The 21,521-nt window shown below is 43.2% G+C and overlaps 1 protein-coding gene across 4 annotated transcripts; it reads right to left on the bottom strand.

The window, feature by feature from the left end:
* Positions 1 to 217: 217 nt before the first annotated feature.
* On the bottom strand, positions 218 to 20,799 carry zzz3 (zinc finger, ZZ-type containing 3). 4 transcript variants are annotated; one of them, XM_084369887.1, is made up of 12 exons: positions 20,655 to 20,799; positions 13,802 to 15,863; positions 10,751 to 10,889; positions 9,111 to 9,258; positions 8,883 to 8,995; positions 8,108 to 8,179; positions 7,374 to 7,475; positions 6,901 to 6,996; positions 5,505 to 5,654; positions 3,379 to 3,513; positions 2,739 to 2,839; positions 218 to 1,915 (listed from the first exon to the last, which is right to left on the bottom strand). In XM_084369887.1, exons 2-12 carry the CDS (start codon positions 15,796 to 15,798, stop codon positions 1,771 to 1,773), a joined length of 3,198 nt encoding a protein of 1,065 aa, XP_084226013.1. In that variant the 5' UTR covers positions 15,799 to 15,863; positions 20,655 to 20,799; the 3' UTR covers positions 218 to 1,770. The 4 variants fall into 4 exon arrangements, with proteins under 4 accessions (XP_084226013.1, XP_084226014.1, XP_084226016.1 ...); XM_084369888.1 differs by lacking the exon at positions 20,655 to 20,799 and adding an exon at positions 20,341 to 20,437; XM_084369890.1 differs by lacking the exon at positions 20,655 to 20,799 and adding an exon at positions 20,155 to 20,294.
* Positions 20,800 to 21,521: the final 722 nt, after the last annotated feature.

Genomic DNA, 21,521 nt, shown 5'->3' with positions numbered 1-21,521 from the left:
GTCTTCAAATGTCTGTTTGACCAACAGTCTAAAACAGAGACATTCAAATTAAAATAATAACAGCTATTAAAATCCTCAGAGAAGGTGAAACCAGACATCTTCACTTACATTTGCTGAAATAAATTAAATAGACAACAAATCACAACAGCTCTAAATATTGAACTTTGAGTGAGCTTCGTGATTAATAATAAAACAGGAACCACAGGTGTAGAAACACTATTTTCACATACTTTTATTTCCACGATTCTCCTCTAGCATTTTTTTTTTTTACATTATTATTTTTTTTACATAAGAACAGACTGTTATACACAGATATTGAAGCAGGGCAAAGGGGGTGAGGGAAGGAGACGAAAACCATACAAAATGGTGTCTACTCAAGCACAACAAAATCTATGTGTATAAAATTGTGTGGGTTGTTCCACTGTGGAGGCACCAACCTCTGCCTCAATTATTTTTTTTAAATAGATTAATAAAAATACAATCTTTTAAATGGACCTTTTAAAGTGTACTGCAAAATTAAAGAAGATCTAGAGGCATGATGACTGGATCAATAATGTAGGACAATGTGGGTCGATGGCGCCACACAGGAAGGGAGAAGTTGTGGCCAGGTTCAGAGGTGAAATCCCCCCACCACCCCCCAAAAAACTAATTTCTCTTTTAAAAATGGCACACAGCAACTAGCGCTGGCTACTTTTCACCATATACTTGTACACTCAACATGATCAACAACGGCACACATCAGGGAAGGAGAAAAAAAGATGAAAACAAAAACACAGTCCTGTGTGATTTTCCATACGTTCCCATTCGCCTGCCTTCAAAATCATTTGCTCTCAGTGCTGTAGTGCTTCCTTGTTAGACATGTTTTAGTGGAGAGAGCAAAGGGAAAGGAAATACAGATTAAAGTGTGTGTCTGTGTGTGTGTTTGAGAGGTGGGGGGGGGTAGAGAGCAGCGTTGTGTGACAGTGGTAGGACAGGCACCACGCTGAAAACATGGCGCACAATCCGTTTAAAAGTACAGGTCTGTTTGCAGAACGTCATGTGGATCGGCAGAACTTCCTACAGTCTGCAGCTGAAAACACGCCGACCTCGACGTCAAGTTCCACGGTGCCTAAATTCTCTCGCAGCGGCCGCAACTCCCGCTGAGGAAGCTGCGACTCATAAATACTCAATCTACGGATACCTAGCTAGAACGTTTTTCACTCTTGCATAACACGGAGACCACATACACACATACAAACCACCTATGTGTATCTCAGTTGATGACTTCACAGTCCACTATGACCACACAATCTCCATTAGGTGGCGCTTCACCAGACCGATGGTCAATTCTCCAGTTTCGAAGCAGCACGGGGAGGTAACTGGAGGGCGATGAGGGGGAGAGGGGGGAAGGGACAGCCCTCCTGGAGTCACAGAGCTCGGGAATGTCAGCGTGCCTTCTGTTTGTTTTGTTTGTTTTTTTAAAAATAGTGTATCGTTTCAAATCACAGATCCATTGATTAACCTGGCTGAGGTGGAGCGGGGCCCCCTTGTTCTGAGGAACCAACGTGGCCGCCCCCTTTGCTTGAGTCAGGGAGGCCAGTTTACCAACAGCACCCCCCCACCAGCAGCACCATGGTCTGCTCTGAGGCCCCTGGCTGACTGCCTGCCGGCTGGCCTTCCTGCCTGGCGGCGGGTTAAGCGGTTATCTTAGACTTGGAGGATGGAGCCATGCACAGAGTGGCCTGTGGGATATGTGGAGAGAGCCTGGAGCTAGAGGCGCCTGGGACCCTGTCATCTGTTGGCTGGAAAGTAGTTAGGGTCCAGGTAGTTGTAGCCTGTGCTCTGCGGCAGGCAGTAGTCCCTGTCCAGAAAGGTGTCAGACTGGTGCACTGGTTCCAAACGATGATTAGGCTTGTGGGTCTCGGTCTTGAACAAGCTGGAAAAAAAGGGAAAATATGTGAGTGCAACTGTCTGGCAGGGGAGGGTCAGTCTGATGACCCTGTTGTGAAATAAGTTGTGATAAATGTCACAAAGAAAACTAAAACTGTGCTGTGTGTTCAATACCTGCTGACTTTACAATGTTTTGCTATCTATACCTCTATAAAAACCACAGAGCACACGTTTTAATATTACTACAACTCAAGGGATTTTCAATTTGTCACAGCACAAAAAAAAGTGAACAAGTAGAGTACACTGCAGTATAGATATAGATCTGTCAATCTGTTAATTTGACCCGACCACATGCTGATCTTTCCTCTTCTTTATTGTACTCTGTGTTTTGCCCACCTCAGCCTGCTGGTGGTGCAGCGCTGCTCTCATTTACCACAGCCAGGCTCTACAGTTCAAGCTGCATCAGTGAATGTAACAGTGTGTGGATGTGAGAAATTATTTGCCCAAACAGAATTGAGTTTAACTATTGAGATATGCAAAATAAGGATTTGCTCAACTCAGAATCAGCTATATCGCCCCTGTTTCTAATTAGCAAATCATTCAGGTAAAAACTTCTAATCTTTAGCCGGCTCTGACCTTTGCCCTCACACATCTGAATGTTAACCTCACTGACAGCAGGTCATACCAGCTGTCACTACCTCGCTGAAAATTAGCCGTACAGCTAACTTGAATGTTGATTAATGCACATCGTCCATTCTCAAAAATAAAGAAATATATCATCTTACAATATATATCATCCATTTGTCAAATCCCAACTACCAGTTCTCTATGTGGTTAATTAGTGTCATGACAGAGGTGGAGGATCTCACCAGTCGGAGCAGTTGGAGCAGAAATCGACAGAGTTGTCGGGCGGACAGTCCTGACAGTGCCACCGCACTCCCTGGATGGGCTCCATGCCACAGACGTCACACTGCACAAAACACACACACAAACAAATATACATCTTCAGAATATAATTTTGGACTCTAATAAAACTATTAAAAGCTTTCTTTGACAAACTGATTAATAATCACCATCAGCAAATTCTGATTTCTTAGAATAACATTTGAAAGTCTCACAATTCTACATACTTCACATACAAGGTAGGAATTGAGTTAAGGTAATACTGCTCTAACAAAGTACTAAAGTATTATCATGTAAAATGTTAGTCAAGCTGCCAATATCAAGCTTTAAAATATAACAAATAAAAATAAAATAGGCATTTTCAATGATTTAGCAGTTTATCTCAGTTGCTGTATCAAGAGCCAAGATTTTGAGTATTTCACACTCTGCTGTATTGTTAAAATTATATAAACTGGACACAAACCTAGGCCCCCCATTGACCAAATTACAGGATAATCCCTCTGACTCGCATGTGATTGTATTATCCCTCTCACACACTGAGGGCTCATGTATATGTAACTGTAATGTAGTCGGTGTGTGTTGTACTAAAGTGTGTAAAGTCCTCACCTTGTAGCCGACGTGCCGCATCCCGACCTTGTCCTCCCGGATCTCCTGGAGCGTTTGTTTTTTCAGACGCTTCAGCTCTAAAAGCTCTTTGTACTCTGGCAAATTTCTCAACTCCATAGGTATCGCCTCCTCGTCCTGGGTGTAAGGAAAGGAAAGGAAAGAAAAACACACATACATTATGGTGCGCACGTAGAAAGAAAGATACAGAGAGGAGACAGACAAAACTTCTCTTTTTGGCTCCAGGATCCAGTGTGACAATATTATTCTCTAAATGTTTTATGATCTGCGGACACATTTGCTGCCAGTATTAATCAATCTAATTAAAACTGAACAACAGCAACATATACACAACCACTAGCAGAGATCGTCTTCTGAGCTGGTTCTCAAAGACACCTACTGACTGCTAGCTCCAAAATATAACCTCCACCTTCTTAAGGAGAAGTGAAGGTGCAACATTTGAGTTTCAAAACTCTTTTAGGACTTGACGGGGAGGAGGGCCACAACTAACGGTTATTTTCATTACTGATTATTCAGCCTATTATTATTTTTTATTTATCTAATTGATTAATTGTTTAGTCTACAAGACTTGTAGCAACTTGTTCAGCACAGATCTTCTTGTAATGTGAGTTTTTAAGCCTCCTGAACTGGTCGCAGGCATATTTGATATTAACGATCTAGCAAATGGATGATTACATTGGTGCTTTCCAAGCTGCACCAAAACAACAAATGAGAGAGGCACCCCGGAGTAGGTGACATTCTAGCCCTTAAGGCTAACGTTAGCTTACTACTGTTGACAGAAGCCTAAAATCTCATCTCCATTTCTCACTGAGGAATAGAAAACCTGTGTTGACTGCTCCTCCTTACTCATCCAGACTCATTTAACCTTCTGCTTTTGTTTCTTCTTCCTCACTACCAAGTGTTACTAAAGCAAGTTGCTGCACCACGCTAATCTCCATTTTTTTTACGTCTGCTTTCCCATTAAATCATGTGAGAGGGATCACATGCGAGTCCAGACTCCGTCTGCATAGCCATGAAGTCAGAGCACTGAAGCCACGCCCCTGCTGCTGCAGTTTATTCAAAATGTTTTATTATTGAACGTGTTGCATGTCCCAATTTCATTTAATTCGACAATGTACTTCCTTGGGACCTCAGCAAACAAATTTTCCAACTGTGAAGAAGATTGGATGAATGGTTCTTGAGAAGGAGAATAACATACAGAGAGACAGAGACTCCTTGCTTTATAGTTCATATAAATAAAAAAGAACAAGAAATCCTTACATTTAAGAAGCTTGAACCAGCAATTGATTAACAATTTTGCTTTGAAAAAAAAAAATCTTCAATTTTGCTTCCTGACACCTACGAGACAATCTGGTGAAGTGAGAAATTACTGTGGCCCATGCAGACAACACCTTTGTGCCTTCGCTTTATACCGGTGGCAGCAGAGGTTTTGTTAACGCGCTGGTGAAGCTGGCAGCCTGTGTTCACAGCAGGACACAGCGACCTGGTTTTACTTAAAGGTTACCGACTTCAAAAGGAGAGAAAGAAAATGTCAGCGCTTGAGCAGCAGCGAGCGCCAGGAGTTGCAGAGTTCAAATGGAAATAGAGGCAAGGCTGGCCCGGTCCCCTGCTCTGATTTTCAACAGTACACCCTGCCCCGATTGAAGTGGTGAAAAAAAAAAGAGTACAGACGTGCGTGATCAAGGGACAAACTGCTTATTTTATCCAAAGGTGTTAAAGTGGAGCTAAGAGTGAGAGTCTGTCATAGGAAAGCAGATGCAAGTGACAAAGCAGAGAGCACAGTGGTTTGTTTTTCTTTGCCTCGTCTTGGATGGATTTTAACAGACCTGTCAAGTATTAAAAACAAGCTCCCCAAAGCAAATAATATGCAGCTTTTCCTCGTCTTTCTTTTAAGGGTCACTGCTTACATGACAGTGAGATAAAAGAGGAAATCTGAGCTTGTGATTAACTCAAATACACAGACCTGGTTGGTGATCGGTGACACGAAAAATTCGGAAGAATCGGATCAGTTACAAGATAATCTTGTCAGGATAAATGCATTGGAGACGGGTGTGTGCAAAAATAGCTTTGTTCAAAAAAAAAGAAAGAGCACTGAGGCTTCTAGTTACCGAGTCATCAGCCGAGGGGTCCTGCGCGCTGCCATAATACGCAGCGCGCTCATCATCTTCGTCCATGAAGACCGGAGGCTCATAGGAGGTGAGGAAAGTAGACGGCCGGTACAGGTGCTTGTTGAGGTGGTGCTGCCTCTTACTGGATGCCTGAGGAATTAAACAAGTGCAGTTACAGCAGGCCATTTTAAACAGGTCTCATTAAAAATGTATTGTTATTTAATTTCTTAAAAGTTAAAGAGAAACTATTAGTACATCGTTAAAAATATAGCACTTAGCACAGGTGGAATCAATATCATGATAATACAAAGTAAGCTTTCCAATTATGATGTATCTTCATGTGGTAAATGATTAAATAAGAAATGATGACACTGCTCAATACAATGAATTGTGTTCCACTGTTGTGCACTGTAGCTGTCAAATATCTTCCCACATGTTGGACAAAAACTATAATAACAGATTTTGTTAAAAAACAACAACAACTGAGGTTCAAATTACACATTACAGCAAAATGATGACAATATCTGAGCCCAACAAATCCACCATCTGTTCCATCAGTTTTAATCTCATCATGGATATGTCGGTATCGGCACGTGTCGGCAACTGTATATATATATATACATACTGAGTGAAGACCGTACATATCATAGTGTAAAAATAACTATATATGGCCTAAACAGGCAAGCTGTAACCCATGGTGACCACGTTGACGTGACAGGGTAACAAAGTCAGCACCTCAATTTGGATTAATGTGTCAAGCTTGAGTCGGGTTCAGATGTAAAAAAAAAATAAAAATCTGAACATCTGTTGACTTCATCGAATTCAGAAAGAAAAGCCAGAGACAAGTATTAACGAGAATGACACTCAACAGTCAAATATCTTTCTACACTAACAGCTTAACAGCTACTTTACTCTGCTCACCTTGCTTTTCTCCTTCAGTCCTTTTTTCCCCTCACGCTACACAACACATTTGGACTCTCAATACACACACACCTGCTCGCCCTGTCCTCATGAGTCTGCTATGTTGACTTTCTTCATCACGTTTTGAATCTTTTCACCCGTTATTCCGTTTTCGCAACAACAGATGAGCCACGTGTGGAGGAGGCTTGTTGGTAAGGATGTAGCCGAAAAACCAACATGGTACCGAATGACATTGGCACCAGCTGGGTGCACTTACAAGCTTTTACAAAACAAATGTATAAGTAGGACTACATTTAACAGTCACAGTCGGTGCATTACCTGAAACCAGCCCAAGTGAAGTCTATTTGTGGGAAACACTGCAACAATATTGAACTAATGGCCCAGTCCTTACTCCAAGACACTTAAGATTAATGAAGAAAAGCATCTGTTTACATGACATCAGTGACTCACTCTGGTAAAGAGGTTTGGTAAATACCTTTTTTGTGTACATGCACAGGTTGGGTGTTCTTCCAGGCACGGGGATACCAGCTTTTGTCAGTTTGATGAAGTACTTCTGAACCCTACTGGCAACCTGGAATGTTTAACAGGAAAATGGCTGCGTTAATGATTTCCAACCGAGGAACAGCTGCTTGAAGTAATTGAGGTCACGCAAATGTGTGATCCAGGTACTTGTAGGGGGTGCAGTTATCACACAAATCACTCTTTGCCTTTTAGCACTGAAAAGTGTACACTCTGCACTCCTGCAATTTAACAGCATGTTTCCACAATACAGGCACAGACTTATTAATGTCAGGACATGCTGACATGCAGGTACAACCAGTTCAAAGACAACTGAGAATGATTTCTAACCAGCAAGTCTGTGTTTTTTGTTGTGTTTTTTATCATTTTCAAATGCCCTAATAAACTTAACTAAGCAGGTAGTAAGTGTGGATCAACTCTCTTTGTCACCTGTTTTGCTGTACGATTGCCCAGCTCATCAGCAATCTTCTGCCACCTTCTGGACTCGACTTCCTCGGGAGGGAACTTAACAAGAAGCTGCTCCAGTTTTTTCTGTCAAGATATTCAAAACAACAGGTCACAAACAAGTACAGGGACAAAATTTACTGCATGAACGAATCTATGTTTAACGTATCTAATCACCAATGCTGATATGCACCATTCTTAAACAGCCTATGAAACAGGTGGGTAGCACAAATTATAACACATTTGGGTTGTTTATAAAACAAAAGACAATATTAGCCCTCATTTTCTAAGCTCTCAATTTCACAAATTGATAATAGTTTTGCAGTCAAGAATCAGGTATTTTCAAACATTATTACCTCCACTAAGGAGGTTATGTCTTCACCGGTATCAGTTTGTTTGTTTGCTGGTTCGTTTATCAGCAAGATTACACAAAAACTACTTAACGGATTTTCACAAAACTTGGAAGGAGAATGGGTCTAAGCCCAGAATACACCAAATAAGGTTTTGGTGCGGATCCATGAAAAGAGACGGATCCAGGAGACTCGGCAAAGGAAAAATATCTAGGAAATGGTGTATTGAAAAAAATCTGCATCTGAAAAGAACCTAAAAATTTTTCAATACTTGTATCATCAAGCATTCCTGCACACTTGGTTATATATGTGGAGAATGATGTCATTCTGATAAAATATAGTGCAACATCTTACACATTTACTACCTACCTGTTCCTCCACAGTCCACAGCTGGTTAAATGTGTCAGGCTTGTTTGGGTGACAAATCCTCCCCCTGATCATCTGTCAAGAAAACATGAAGTGACAGCCGTGTTAAAAGACTAAGCCGATGCAAAAATAATGGGAACTGCACCATTTGAAGAGATCTGTGCATATGAACTGCCTGGCACACTGGATCTGTCAGTTTGACAGGCAAAGATGTGATACGAGATGCGTCATCAGGAAGACACAGAAAAACACTTTTGATTGACAAATAAAATCCTGGTGGGATTCAGGGAGTAATCCGGGAGAATGCAAATGTGTTTGCACAAAATAAACACAGGGAGCAACAGGAATAATCAAGGACTTGTTTGTTTGGTGCGGTCTAATCCCAACAATCAATTAAAATTAAAACCTTGCTGGCCATATAATATGGGAAAGGACCCACACGCATAACAGAGGCCAAGAATAACACATAATCGGAGATGTGGGAGAGGCAGGCTCCTCACGTTTCCATAGATACCATCTTTTGTGCTCACATGTGCTGCATGCTAACTCTGCCGAGGAGCTAGAATGGGGCAGATGAGGTTAGAGGAAGCCAGGCAGTGAAAAATGGTAATAACCTGATGATTTGTGGGCTAACCTGCAGGATATTGGTGACTCACCAGCTAGAGTTAGGAGGAGATGTAGCTGCATCTGCACTAATTATATGTTGGGAAACAATCACAGCTGTGATGACAACAGCTGTGTGTGTTGTACAGATTTTAGTAAGGAGGCAGAGTCATACCTGCGTTTGCCTGCCGTTCTCTGGAGCGTCACTAGTGGGCAGAGATGAATACATGGTGGAGGATTCGCCTTCCTTCTTGGGTTCCACAGGACTTTTTGGTCGATCAGGCAAACCTGAGGGACAAAAATGAGCAGAATTTGCATTATGAATGGCAGAAGAGTTGCTCTTGTGTTATTTTGATCTTAAAATACACACATCAAGATAAAGACGAATAAAATGTATACATGCCTTTGTCAAAGATCAGCTTTAGCCGCCTGGTTTTGCGTTTCTTGTCACAGAACTCTCTCTCAAAGTCACCGAGGCCTGAGGTGTACTGCTCCCATGCAATGTCAGGGAGCTGGACCACCCGTTGAGGACACGGCAAGCCCAAATTCACCTGAGGGGCACAAGAACCGAAGGTCACACGCCATTAACAAAATAATTTTTAATGTCTACAAATCATACTGCAACAAGGTTAGAAACCAACAGGCACTGTACAACTGACTTAGTTGTTTTCGGACATTTTCTAAGTTTGTTTGGTGCGCTGTAGAGGGGCTTCATCTTCATTACTGAGCTTTACTAAGGTCTCAGCACATGATTTCACAGCCTCAATTTCTCATCTTGAATTAAAATCATTTTTCTCTGTGAAAACAAACAAACCTATATGATATTATAGTCGATACATTACAAGCCAATAGTCTAATGAAACATGATGATATCTGTTTAACTGAAGAAAACAAAATACCACTAAAAAGGCAAAGTGCAGGCCTTCTGTATTTAGTCACAGCATTGTGGTATCAGTTTCACATAGTTTGACATGAACTGAGATGGAACAATGTACAGTACAGCAAAAGTGCACAGAGTCTTATCTTAGTGCCTCTTTATCACACACACTGACTGCACCGTGTGTGTGGTCATTCCAATGAGAAACAGACATAAATCAGCCAAAGATACAACTTAGCAGTAAAGTAAATTACGTTTACAGAAGTTTACACCACAAGGTTTTATGAAGTAGTGACCCTGGTAAATGACTCTGTCAGGGAAATCTGTTGAAAGCAGCAGAGTTTTAAAATAATACTAACAATAACAGGCCAATGTGTATCGCTCATCGTACTGCAAGAGGAAGCGATACGATATATTACTGTATTGATATTTTGTCCCACACCTAATGCTCACAAGTTAAAAAAGAATAATTTTTGATGCAGGTACTTGCTCTAACGCCTCAAGCAAGTGCTCTGAATGTATTGTATTAAGCGGTCACTACATATCTCAAGTAGAAAAGGTGGACAGCATGCACATCCTGGCCCAGTTGTGAACAGGTGCAGAGACAAATCTGAGTCATACAGGGAAAAAGGAGTGGTAGACTGCACACTGAATTTTACAAGCTCCCAAATATTTATTCAAGCATTGTCTCATCCAGCAAGGTATTCCTCGGGCACAAACCAAGAACAAGATCTTGCGTGCCACGTCTCCAAGAAAGGTTGATGCACAGAGACTAAATATCAACTTGCACATTTTATACAGCTCCTGTGCATAAGTTGTTTGTTGTACACGTTAAAACATTCACTCACTGACCCCTTTATACCTGCAAAATCTGATGCAGTCCAATATAACAGCCTTGCCATAACATCCACCTTTATAAAGCTGAGTGTTCAGTATTTTGTGAAATTGTCAGAAACGTGTTAATTGAATCATATGCTTGTTATTACGGTCAGCGTTAGAGTTGGTGTTGTACAGGACTACATTATATTTAGAGGCATTTTGAATTTGTTGTCCTTGCATTTACATAATGAGGGAGGCGATGGCCTTAAAGCTGAAACAGTGTCAACAAAAAACTGATTCAAGAGGACACGGAGTGTAGTTAAAACACAAGGACACAGGTCTGTTACCCGTTTCTGCAGCTGCTCCACAAAGCTGATGGGATCGGCAAGCGCCTCTCTCTGGTGACGCGCCAACGTCTCCAGGTCCAGGATGGCCTGCGTGCGCTGGGCCTCGAGAACTCCGATGGTCTGCAGCAGCCTCTGATAACTGAGACGGAGGGAGGCAAGGTTAGACAACGGTAGAAGGAATGGACTGCTTACATTATTCAACCTGACACTTGCAATGCTGCAGTGCATCAAACTTTTAGACCACAGACCATGCATAATTCAACCACGGTGCTGAGAGCCTAAACGCTTGCACAAGACATGCACCATTCTCCAATCCTTTCCAACCATTTTGTAATTATTGTGTTTACAGGCATTTGTGTGGCAGTGGCTGGAAATTATGCATCTCAAACCAGCTGCTTCGGCAAACACCTTTAGAGTTGCTCAGAGAGAGTGTAGCAGCTGGTAAATGAACATTCAAATGGTAAGACAAAATACACTTCAACCACTTTAACACTTTTCTTATCTGTACCTGTACATGCTCTGATTTCATAGTTATATCAAAACCTTGCATGACAAAACACTTGGGTTTTGTAGTGCTTGAGGAGCCTTCTGCGCTGTAGAAGTCTGACCTTTCCACTCACACCCTCTGGGGCAACTGGAGATCTGCAAACTGAGCTGTCAATGACTAAGTGTGGTACTGACTCAGAGGCCTTACAGTGCGAGCAGAGCTGGAGGAATTGACACGAATGTGGCAGCACCCTACATGACTATACCCTAATGCAGGAGCTCAGTGAAGCAGAGTGGATCAATCTCGCCTAACAGGACATGAATGAAAATCAATGCACAGGACACAATTTATTCAACAGCTGCCGGTGGTTTAAAAATCCTACAAGCAAGACGGTCAAACGAGTCAGCTGTGTTTAACCTCCTATCACTTCATTAGTTACAGACGCCATTCCTTTTCGCGCTGTGTGAAGCTCTGCTGACCTTGCAAAGCATCATTAAGTACTCTGCACACTGTAAATCTGTCTCTGCAGCAATGGCACTGAAACATACAACTGCACATTTCCCGTACTAGAGTGATTCTGATTCAAATGTAAGATCTCTGCAAAAGAAAGCACTCTGACTGCCTCAGATGATCTGTGCATTAATCTGTTTTAGGGAAATAAGGAGGCCTTGGCTCGGATTCTCAGCTCCCTGGACTCCCGCCAGGTGTCCAGGGACATGCCTGGTGCTCCATTGCCACCTACTGGGCCTGAGGTCCACTGACACTGGTGCAAAATAAAAAACTGGCCGGGACAATAGTTGCTATGTTAATGCCTCATGATCAAGGATAAGGGTTTCCTTTTTAAAATATTTACATGCTAAAGTCAGAAGGAACTGTGTCAAAATAAATAGAGCAGCTGCAAATACAAGATATTTTGTACAGACATCATTAATCATGTCAATGTCAATACTCCGTATTCAGCAAACTGAAAATGCTTAGTCATGCTGCCTAAAAATGACTCCTCGCTTTATTGATCTGAGCCTTCAAAAATTCTCCTTACTCAGCACAACCTAAGACTTGGCATGTCACAGAAACTTGATCGGATTACCCTGAAATACGAGAGCAGTGAAATCTTATTCTGAAGCCATTCTCCAAATTTAAAACGCTCACCAATACTGGTGTCAAAGACAGAAGGACCTCAGCTTATGATGGATCTAAGCCCCCACAGCCCTCTGCCCCTCCTCCTATGAAGATGCATCATGAATCAGCTGACCTGCCACAGTGCAGTTAGTAGAGCCTGACTGAGCGCAGCGTGGGACCTGTCCACCAACATCAACATCTCATGACAACAGACAACAACACGAGGAACAAAGCCCAACACTGAGAAATCCTTTTCGTCTAAAACAACTCATCTTGCTAACAAACGACAGAACAGAGGCAATCAGCAGAGCAATTTTAACATCCAATCTCCGCAGGCTATGACAATTGGCAGCTAATTCACACGATCGCAGCCCCAGATTGAAGGTGGAAAATTAAATGTTGAAACATGTAAAACCTGAACAATAAGACAGGAGATATAGTTAGATGCTCACCGGTATTCCCGTAAGCACCAAGGACAGACTCCCAAAATAACTGATAATTACACATTCTGTCTGTGCGTTGGTGGTGTAAAAAGCAAGACATTTATAGGCGTTTCTTTTCATGCAAATCAAAAATGTAATGGTAGGAGCGCTACCTGGAATCAAAATGAGTTGGATAGGGATAAATGTAGATCACAAGAAACACTCCAAGGCACTCTCTAACCCTTACCCACCTTAAAAACAAAGGTCTGTCATAATCATGCCATGACAATGAAGGTATTTTCATAGTTTAGTGCCTTGGAGTTTTTTTCCTATGTTTTTTTCCCCTTTCGTGTGTTTTCAGAAGGCTGGGTCAGTGTCTGCTGACCAAAAAGGCTAAAAACATGATTTTTCATTATAGTAACATTCCGATTTTTGTAGCTACATTGGGCATTCACCACAATAAACCAAATTTGCTTAATTAACACAGTCAACTTTGACAGGATTGATAAATACATATGAGGAGATGTGAGACAATTAACAGGGCAAGAAAAATATTGTTCTGCCACCAAAATTATGACTCCTTTTTCTCTAATCTTTCTCTCGTTTCTTAAGAAATACTGTAAAGTTTGACCTTTTCAAGCCTCTAAATGAAACAATCTAAAGGAAACTAGCTCATAATCACATCCAACCTGTGAAGATAGCTCAACAAGACACAAAAAAAGGGTTGAAAATTAGTAGAAGTATAATCAATGTTTTGGCCACACTAACACTGATTCTCCTACATATATAAACACTAAGACTAAACTGAAACATACCTGAGGTTTTACAATATTCACAACTTTCAAAACATCAGAATATTCTTAGTACATATAAATCCTCCTCAGCTCAAATGCATCTGTTGTTCATTCAAAACCAAAGAGCAGAAGTAACGCAATGATCACAGAATGTAGTGATCAACATGTGTGAGAGGTACGTCAACAATAGAAGAGGAGAGAGCAGAATCCCGAGGGAGCTCCCACATACTCTTTGTTGTGTTTAAGAGCCAGGTGGTCTGACTCAAAGTAATACACGTCTGGCTCCTCCTCCTCCTCCTCCTCCTCCTCCTCTGCAGCCTGGCTCCGTGTCACCTCCTTGCTCGACTCGGCCTCTTTGCCCTCCACAGGCAAACCTTCGTCATCACCTGCCCCGTCTCCTGGATCCACGGAGACCAGCTCCTCACTGGAGGGGCCAACAGAGTCTGAAGGAGCAGGTTCCTCCACCATAGGGCAGTCCTCCTCCAGCCCAACCACCACTTCCCCGTCTTCCCTCAAGGGACCATTGTCTCTGGGGGGAGAGCTGAGCTTGGAGGAGGAGGCCTTGCCACCATTGGCAGCCCTCCTGGGTGAAGTCCGCAGGGTGTATCTGTGTTCGTAGAGCTCTGTGAAGGAGGGGGGCGTGCTGGATATTGAGGGGTTGCACCCTGGCTCTGTGGGGGAGGGGGTTGTTGCTAGTGGGGGTGTAGTTTCTCCTGAGTTGCTGTTGTTGATGATTGGACTACTGTTCATGTTGGTTATAGAAGCGGAGGTGGAGGCAGTAGCTTCCTGCACCGGTGTTAGCGGCCGGCCATTGGTGTCGTTCTCGCTCTCCATCACCTGCTCCTCATGGGCCAGACACAGTGAGTCGCCCACCACATCAACCTCCACCTCCTCCACCTCCTGCTCCTTGGCCACTATCAACTCAGGGACAGGATCCTCTGGAACGGCCTCAAATGTCAGCGCAGATGAGGCTGGCGATTCCCCTGAGCCAGAGACCTCCATCTGCACAGGGACAGAGTTTCTACAAGGCACAGCGGAGTCTGGGGATGAGGGAGTCCCCGTCTGACTGCCGTTGAGCAGCGACGGGCAGTTGGTGGCAGGGGTGGGATTTGCACTAGGCTCTTCAGTGAGTGTGCTAGGTTCCTCCGGTTTATTTTCTCTGAGTCCATTAGAAGCCTTGTGAGCATTCGGGGGCTGAGCTGGCCTGTCACAGTCCAAATGACCATCATCTGCTGACCCACCCATCAGCTCACCTTCCTCTTTACTGAGGACCGGTGAGGCAGGAGCTGCGTTAGCAGAGTTTTGGCTGGAAAATTCTTCACAACTGTTGTCCTTGCTTGACTCTGGGACAGAGACTGGACTTTCAGGTTTCGAAAGCTCAGAGTCCTCCTCGTGTCCCTGAGACTCTCCAGAGCGGGAGCAACGCTTGGCCCTTTTGATTTGAGGGCAGACATCCCGAGCCCCCTTCCCTCTATCACAGTTCTCGGATTTCTCGGGACTAATGTCTTTTTCTAAACAGGACACACCCCGCTTTCTGGAGCTGGTCCACTGCTCCGCCTCAGCAGGAGAAGCATTCGAGTCAGTTACCTTTGCCTGCAAAGAGGTCTGCTGCTGACCATCTTGCAGATTGTCCTCCTTGGCAACCTGATTTGAATCATGCTTGGCGTCCTGCTTTGTGTCCTGTTTAGCATCCTCCTTAAAGTCTTGCCTCGACTCTTGCTTGGCGTCCTGTTTCGACTCCTGCTTTGACTCTTGCTTGGTGTCCTGCTTTGACTCCTGCTTGACGCCCTGCTTGGTGTCCTGCTTGGCGTCCTGCTTTGACTCCTGCTTTGACTCCTGCTTGGTGTCCTGCTTGGTGTCCTGCTTGGTGTCCTGCTTGGTGTCCTGCTTTGACTCCTGCTTGGCGCCCTGCTTGGTGTCCTGCCTTGACTCCTGCTTGGCGTCCTGTTTCGAGTTCTGCTTGGCGTCCTGCTTCGAGTCCTGCCTGGCGTCCTGTTTCGAGTCCTGCCTGGCGTCCTGCCTCGACTCCTGCCTGGCGTCCTGCCTTGACTCCTGCCTGGCGTCCTGCTTCTTCTTGGGGGAGCGGGCACGAGGTAGCGGAGACACGGAGGTCTCCTCCGGCTGGGCGATGCTGCGGTTCCTGAGGGTTCGACCACAAAAGTTCTCATCCAATCCATTGAGCCCCACTGACGACCTTGTGACGCGCGAGGAACGGGACGCGGCCATACTACGGCGGGTGCCTACAGTCTCCTCATCCTGGTGCTCTCTCCTCTGCAGCAGAATGTGGGCACCTGTAAAACACACACAGACACATACATGCACTTCATTAAGTCAAAACAATCAGTGAAACCTTTACAGCTCAATGGTTACACCATCGCACAACCTATACAACGGCTATAGGTTTGGTCAGCCAAGCTTCAACGAACCCATGAATGATACCCCTGGGGGTTTCAAACTGACGTGTTCACCTAAAGTTGTTAAATTTTTGTTAAATACCGCTTGGGTCATTTCTCAGCTCCCTCCAGAGGGGTATTGATTTCTCCTGTCATTGTAGCTAAGCAACACGTTCTGTCCACAGGCAGAAGTTGATGTCATATCCCAGGTCTATACAAATTACACACCCTCTACCTACATTTACAAAAGGTGGAAGATCTTACACTGGCAGAAGAAGTCTCTTTTGACACTTCACAAATGTCACAGCTGTGAGACTCATCTGTATGTACTTTGTAACTCGAGAGATAAAAGGTGACTACAGCGCAGCAAACACTTTAAGTAATGAAAAGCCCCGAAAGCTGGCAAGCAGCTGATTTAGAAAAAGGTAAACTATCTGCATTGAAACTAGACATAATCAAATAACCAAGCCGTCATGCAGAACGCATGTGTTTCAGAGAGGCATATTTATTTCCTCCCTGAAGAGATTATTGCTTATTCTGTCACACAAAGAATACAAACGGTTTACTGGTTGAGTGATTTCTGACACAGAAGATACACGGTAATTCTCACACCCAATTCAGCAGAGATAACACTGCAGACATAGGTTTGTCATCGCACACTGCAGGCTGTTTATCTCTTTATAACAGGTGTGCCACAGGACCAACAGGCTGCAATCCGTCCACAACTTATCACAACGCGCAAAAAAATGGAAATGCTCCGACAACAACAATCCTACACAGGGCTTACAGGCTTAGAGTGTGGACAACTATAGAGGCTTAGGACAGGACGATTCACTTCCTGACACAATTTAAGGCACAACAAAGGCTTCCACAACTCGCTGTGTGTCGCCAGAGGTATCCCGCAGATGAAGTGCATTACTGTGCATCAGAACAGAAATCCTAGCTTACAGTCTGAACTGGAAAAATGACACAATCCAAATGCTACCAACGTCACTCGTCTTACCTTACATTATCTCACTGACATTAAGGTTGTTAGTGAGGCAAACATATTTGATCAACTAGTTGGGCTACTCATCAACACAGACATGTGTGTAATAATATATATATATATACACACACACATACACACACACACACACATATATTGTATACAGCCAGTTTACTCTGGTTTCTCTCAGTTTTTTTTGCTGCACATATCATAAAAGGTCACAGAAATGTTGCAGTGTGTTTGAAAAAAGAAGCAGAAAGCACCACGATGGCTGGCGGTCACTGGAGAATAAAAACACTATAGTGAAGTAGCATTCACATCCCAAATATCCCCTCGAGTAATAGAGGTTACATTAAGGTTGCTTTGTGAAGAACTACGAAGAAAGTCCGCCCAATTTTACAGACATTAACTCCACAAACAACTCAATTCAGCGGGCAAGTCTGCAACTGTACACTTAATCATCTATCAGTCTTAGTCTCAGTATACAGTAATTAGTTATAAAGTCATCTCTGTGCATGTTAATGTGCAGTTAATGAAAGGAGGGGGGATTTAAGATCTCTCTCACACTCTCACACACACACACACACACACACACACACACACACACACACACACACACACACAACTTGCCCGTAAAGTATCCTCTAGATGATAGCTCCAAATAATAAATCTAACGACAGAGGACAATAAAAACCAGACGCAGTAAAGGTCATATTAAAGTGACATTCAGTGGAGATGATCTCACGTGGCGTCCTTTGAAAAAAGATGAGACATAGTCAGAGTCTCCTGTTGTAGAGGAGAGAATTATTGCGTCAATTAGCATTGTGGACATGCTGCTCATTTACATCAGCCTATGAGCCGACCTCTGTCGAGTCCGATTTAAAAGCTCCTCGTTGCCTTTCTTGGGACAATTCCTCCCTTTTTTAAATGCAGCCACATCAAAACCAAAAGCTACTCTGGCTACAAATACATTTTGATAGTATTTCTTCAGGAGTTAACATACTGGTCACCTCCGACGAGCACTACCACATGCACACATTACTCACACTCTGCTAAAGACTCCAGCTGAGAAAGCTAATGTGATTTGTCCATGCATAAAATAAGAGAGGGAAAGAAAGACACACAGATGGGGGGGGAGCAGGGGGCAGGTTATTTAGACCGAGCACTCACTCTGAGACTCAAATTGACAAAACTAATTAAGCTCATCTGACCTACTGTCAAAAAAACTAGCTCACTAATCACTACTGCAAAATGATCAGGGTTACAGTTTGGCTGAATAACTGTGTAAAATGTGCTCACACTTCCGCGTCCCAATAATTAACACGTTGTCAGAAAAGCTGGCAAAGCCTCAACGAATAATGAATAATGAATCAATAAACATCTAATGCTGCCTTCAGGTGCCCGTTGGAAATACTAGAATCAAAGTTCTGCTCCGAATAAACAATTTAAAGCGAGTTTTGATTACTCTGAAAATGACTGCCCTATCTCAGCTTCGGCTCAAACTAATTTAAAACACACCCAACGGAGGTGCAATGACAGGAATGTCGTAAAATAGTGCCCGTGGTTAGACAGCATGTGGGATAGATTGCTTTTTTCTTTCCAGTCCACACTGTTAACATGCAAAAAATGTTGGGTTTGAGGGCCAATCATTAAAAAACTCCATGAATGACAAGGGTCTTTTCAGGCTGTGGAGTGTGCAGTGGATTAGGAGAAGTATAGATACTATGAACGTCAAGCCAAAGGTTCAACACTTGAGAAAGATAAACGGGTATGAAATACTTGTTTCTGTTTCTAAAGTGTTGGAACAGATAACTGACTCTCTGTTTGAACTGCTTATAACTCATGTCAACAATCAGGCCATAATGTCTGATGAGGAGTGAACATTGCTTTGTTTTATGGGGTCAAAAGCCAAAAAGGTTGGGCCCCACCGCTTCAGACCACACACCGGCATACGAGTACTGACAGTGGACATTTTGTATCTTATATAAACATTTCATTGTGATAACTTCTACTGAAGGAAACACAAGTATCATCCTGGCGTCTTCAAGGAACATAACTCCACAGACACTACAGTACTGTTAATACACTGTAATAGGGTTGGAGCAAGCAGATTTATAGTCCTAATGCAATACTCTGTCCCGGGTTACTGACAGACAAGGTTTGAAAATAACAACTTATGCTAACAGGCAGCAGTTTATCCATAAATACTGAAAGTGTCATAGCCAGAAGATGTTATTAGTCTAACAGACATGACCCATGTGTGACTGTGATCCTCGATCAAGCCACTTCCTGTTCTTCACTAAAGCGCGTGTTTGGTTGTGGAGTTATGTTAACACGTGCTGATTACATTACTATCATCATGACAGACCAGGTCTAACATGTGTGCCACTTGCCATAATAAGCAAACACTGGTTTCATTGACAATTTAAGGCTGTAAACTCCAGCTCTACATAAGTAAACACACATCTTGCAAGCTAAGTGTGAAGGCTATTGTTGGCAAACCAGCTCAGCTAACGTCCGCAGCTGAGTTCAGGCTCAGAAATGTGTTTTATGAAAACCAAAAGAAGCTTCGTTTTACCGTCATGTTGGACTGTTCATCACTGTTACTGACCTGCAGTTCAACACTTCCACGGGGCCTACTGGCAACACAAAATCCACGGAGTGGTGTTGGTATACATACCGATGAGAATCGCTCAAATCCCAACATCCCAGCTAATCAGCTGCCGGGAGCTCAATGTGGACAAAGTTGTAAGCTGGAGGATGATGTTAAACTACACCTCGCCAGGTTGCAGCTGCACGTGTTGCCGGTTAAGTTAACACTAGTTTGCAGCAGGTGAACTCTAAAGTTCAGGATTAAAACTCCGATCACACGTTCAGGCAAAACAACCAAATTGATCCATGGGGCTGGCGAGCAAGCTAAACGTTAGCATGGACCAACTTCCAAGCAAACGTTACTTGACCTAGCTTGCTGTTTAGCGGGCTAACCTTAGCAAACTAACTTACCGTTAGCTCTCAGGGCTAAATATAAAACATTAACGCTTGAGACACCAAATTGCAGACTGTTGCACCCGTGATATTTAAATATTATCTTAAACGCTCCCCAAGACACCTGCCAAACAAGTACACAACAACCTAACCGAGACAATTTTCTTTTCTTTTTTTCCTGATGAACGACTAGTTAGCCAAGTTGGCTAACGTTACCTTCGCTAGTTCTTCTCGGCTAGTTTTCCTGTTAACTGCATCGTGCAGAAAAGAATCGTGGCGATTTTCAGCTGTAGCCTCTCTGGTAACGTTAGCTTACTTGCATGCTAGCTAAACTAGCTCGACAACTGATACAGCCATTAAGTACACCAACAATACACACTGATAGAAGGAATCGCTACTAACATTGTGTTTCGCCGAGGTTTACATTTCAACTGCTGCGCACAGGCAGAAGCAGCATGGTTAGCAACCAAGCGGTATAACGGTGATTGGTAACCAGTTAGCAGCTACGGCTAGCCGCAGCAGCCTAATATTAGCTAGCCAAGCTAGCTGATTGTTCCGCGCATAACTTTGCCGATGTATTTGTGTACTTCCAACAATGCCGCTCACAGACATTTTTGGTGGGCTAATAAATTAAAGTTTTGTCATATGCCGTACTACAAGCACCGAACTGGAGGCACACTTCTAAATAACGTTTGTAGCTCAAGAATTACACATACCTCACTTCCGTAAATTTGCTGCACGTTCGGCCGCAGCCATGTTTTCAATCCAGTCAACTAGTCGGGGTGTGTGAGCCGATTCAACCGCGCTCATCAAAATGCAACACAATACTGTACATTTGTGCCCCTGCCAAGAGTGCAATCGGTCACACACTCTGGGGTCACCTCGCTTAATGGATGATTATTAACTGACACCTTCTATGATAGATAAATAAATAGTGTCTCTGACTTTTCTTTTCTAATTTACCCCTCGTTTCATCCGGCAGAAATCATGACAGGGTGACACAATCAAGATGCCCACAAGGTTCAACATGTTTTCATCAAGTTTTTAATAGTGTCAGCCAGCAAAAAGTCAGGATGGATCTTACTCAAGTGACATCCATATGCAAAAAACTTACAGTACAGCATTCTGCTTGCCCCCTATCAGCCAACACAGGAAGCAACACCATGCCCATACACAAAAATAATGCCTTTAATTAAGTAGATTGCTGCTGATGATGATGACGATGATGATGCTGATTACATACTGCAATATGCCGTCTGTAGCTGTACAATTTAGTGAAGATAGATCCAGGTTGTGATTAACGTGCACATTTTTATGAGCAGCGTTGCATTTACATGCAGTTACATGTGATGTTAAAACTGGGGTCGAGTGTTAAAGCATGCATTCTTAACAGACTCTGCCTGCCACGTGTTTTCTACAAAAAAATCTATTAACATCATATTAAATCACTCCCTTCTGTGATAAATACCCAAGTGCTGAATCTCGACCAACATACTATCAGTACTGGTACATTCAAATACAAAGCAGACATGTGCGTGGCGAGCATGCCTATTTGTACGTCTACAGGACAGTGCAAAACACAA

This window comes from Pagrus pagrus, assembly GCF_965226575.1.
Source record: "Pagrus pagrus genome assembly, chromosome: 12".
Taxonomy (NCBI): Eukaryota; Metazoa; Chordata; class Actinopteri; order Spariformes; family Sparidae; genus Pagrus; species Pagrus pagrus.
The sequence above is the reverse complement of the archived record's forward strand: the minus strand, read 5'-3'. Positions and strand labels throughout refer to the sequence as shown.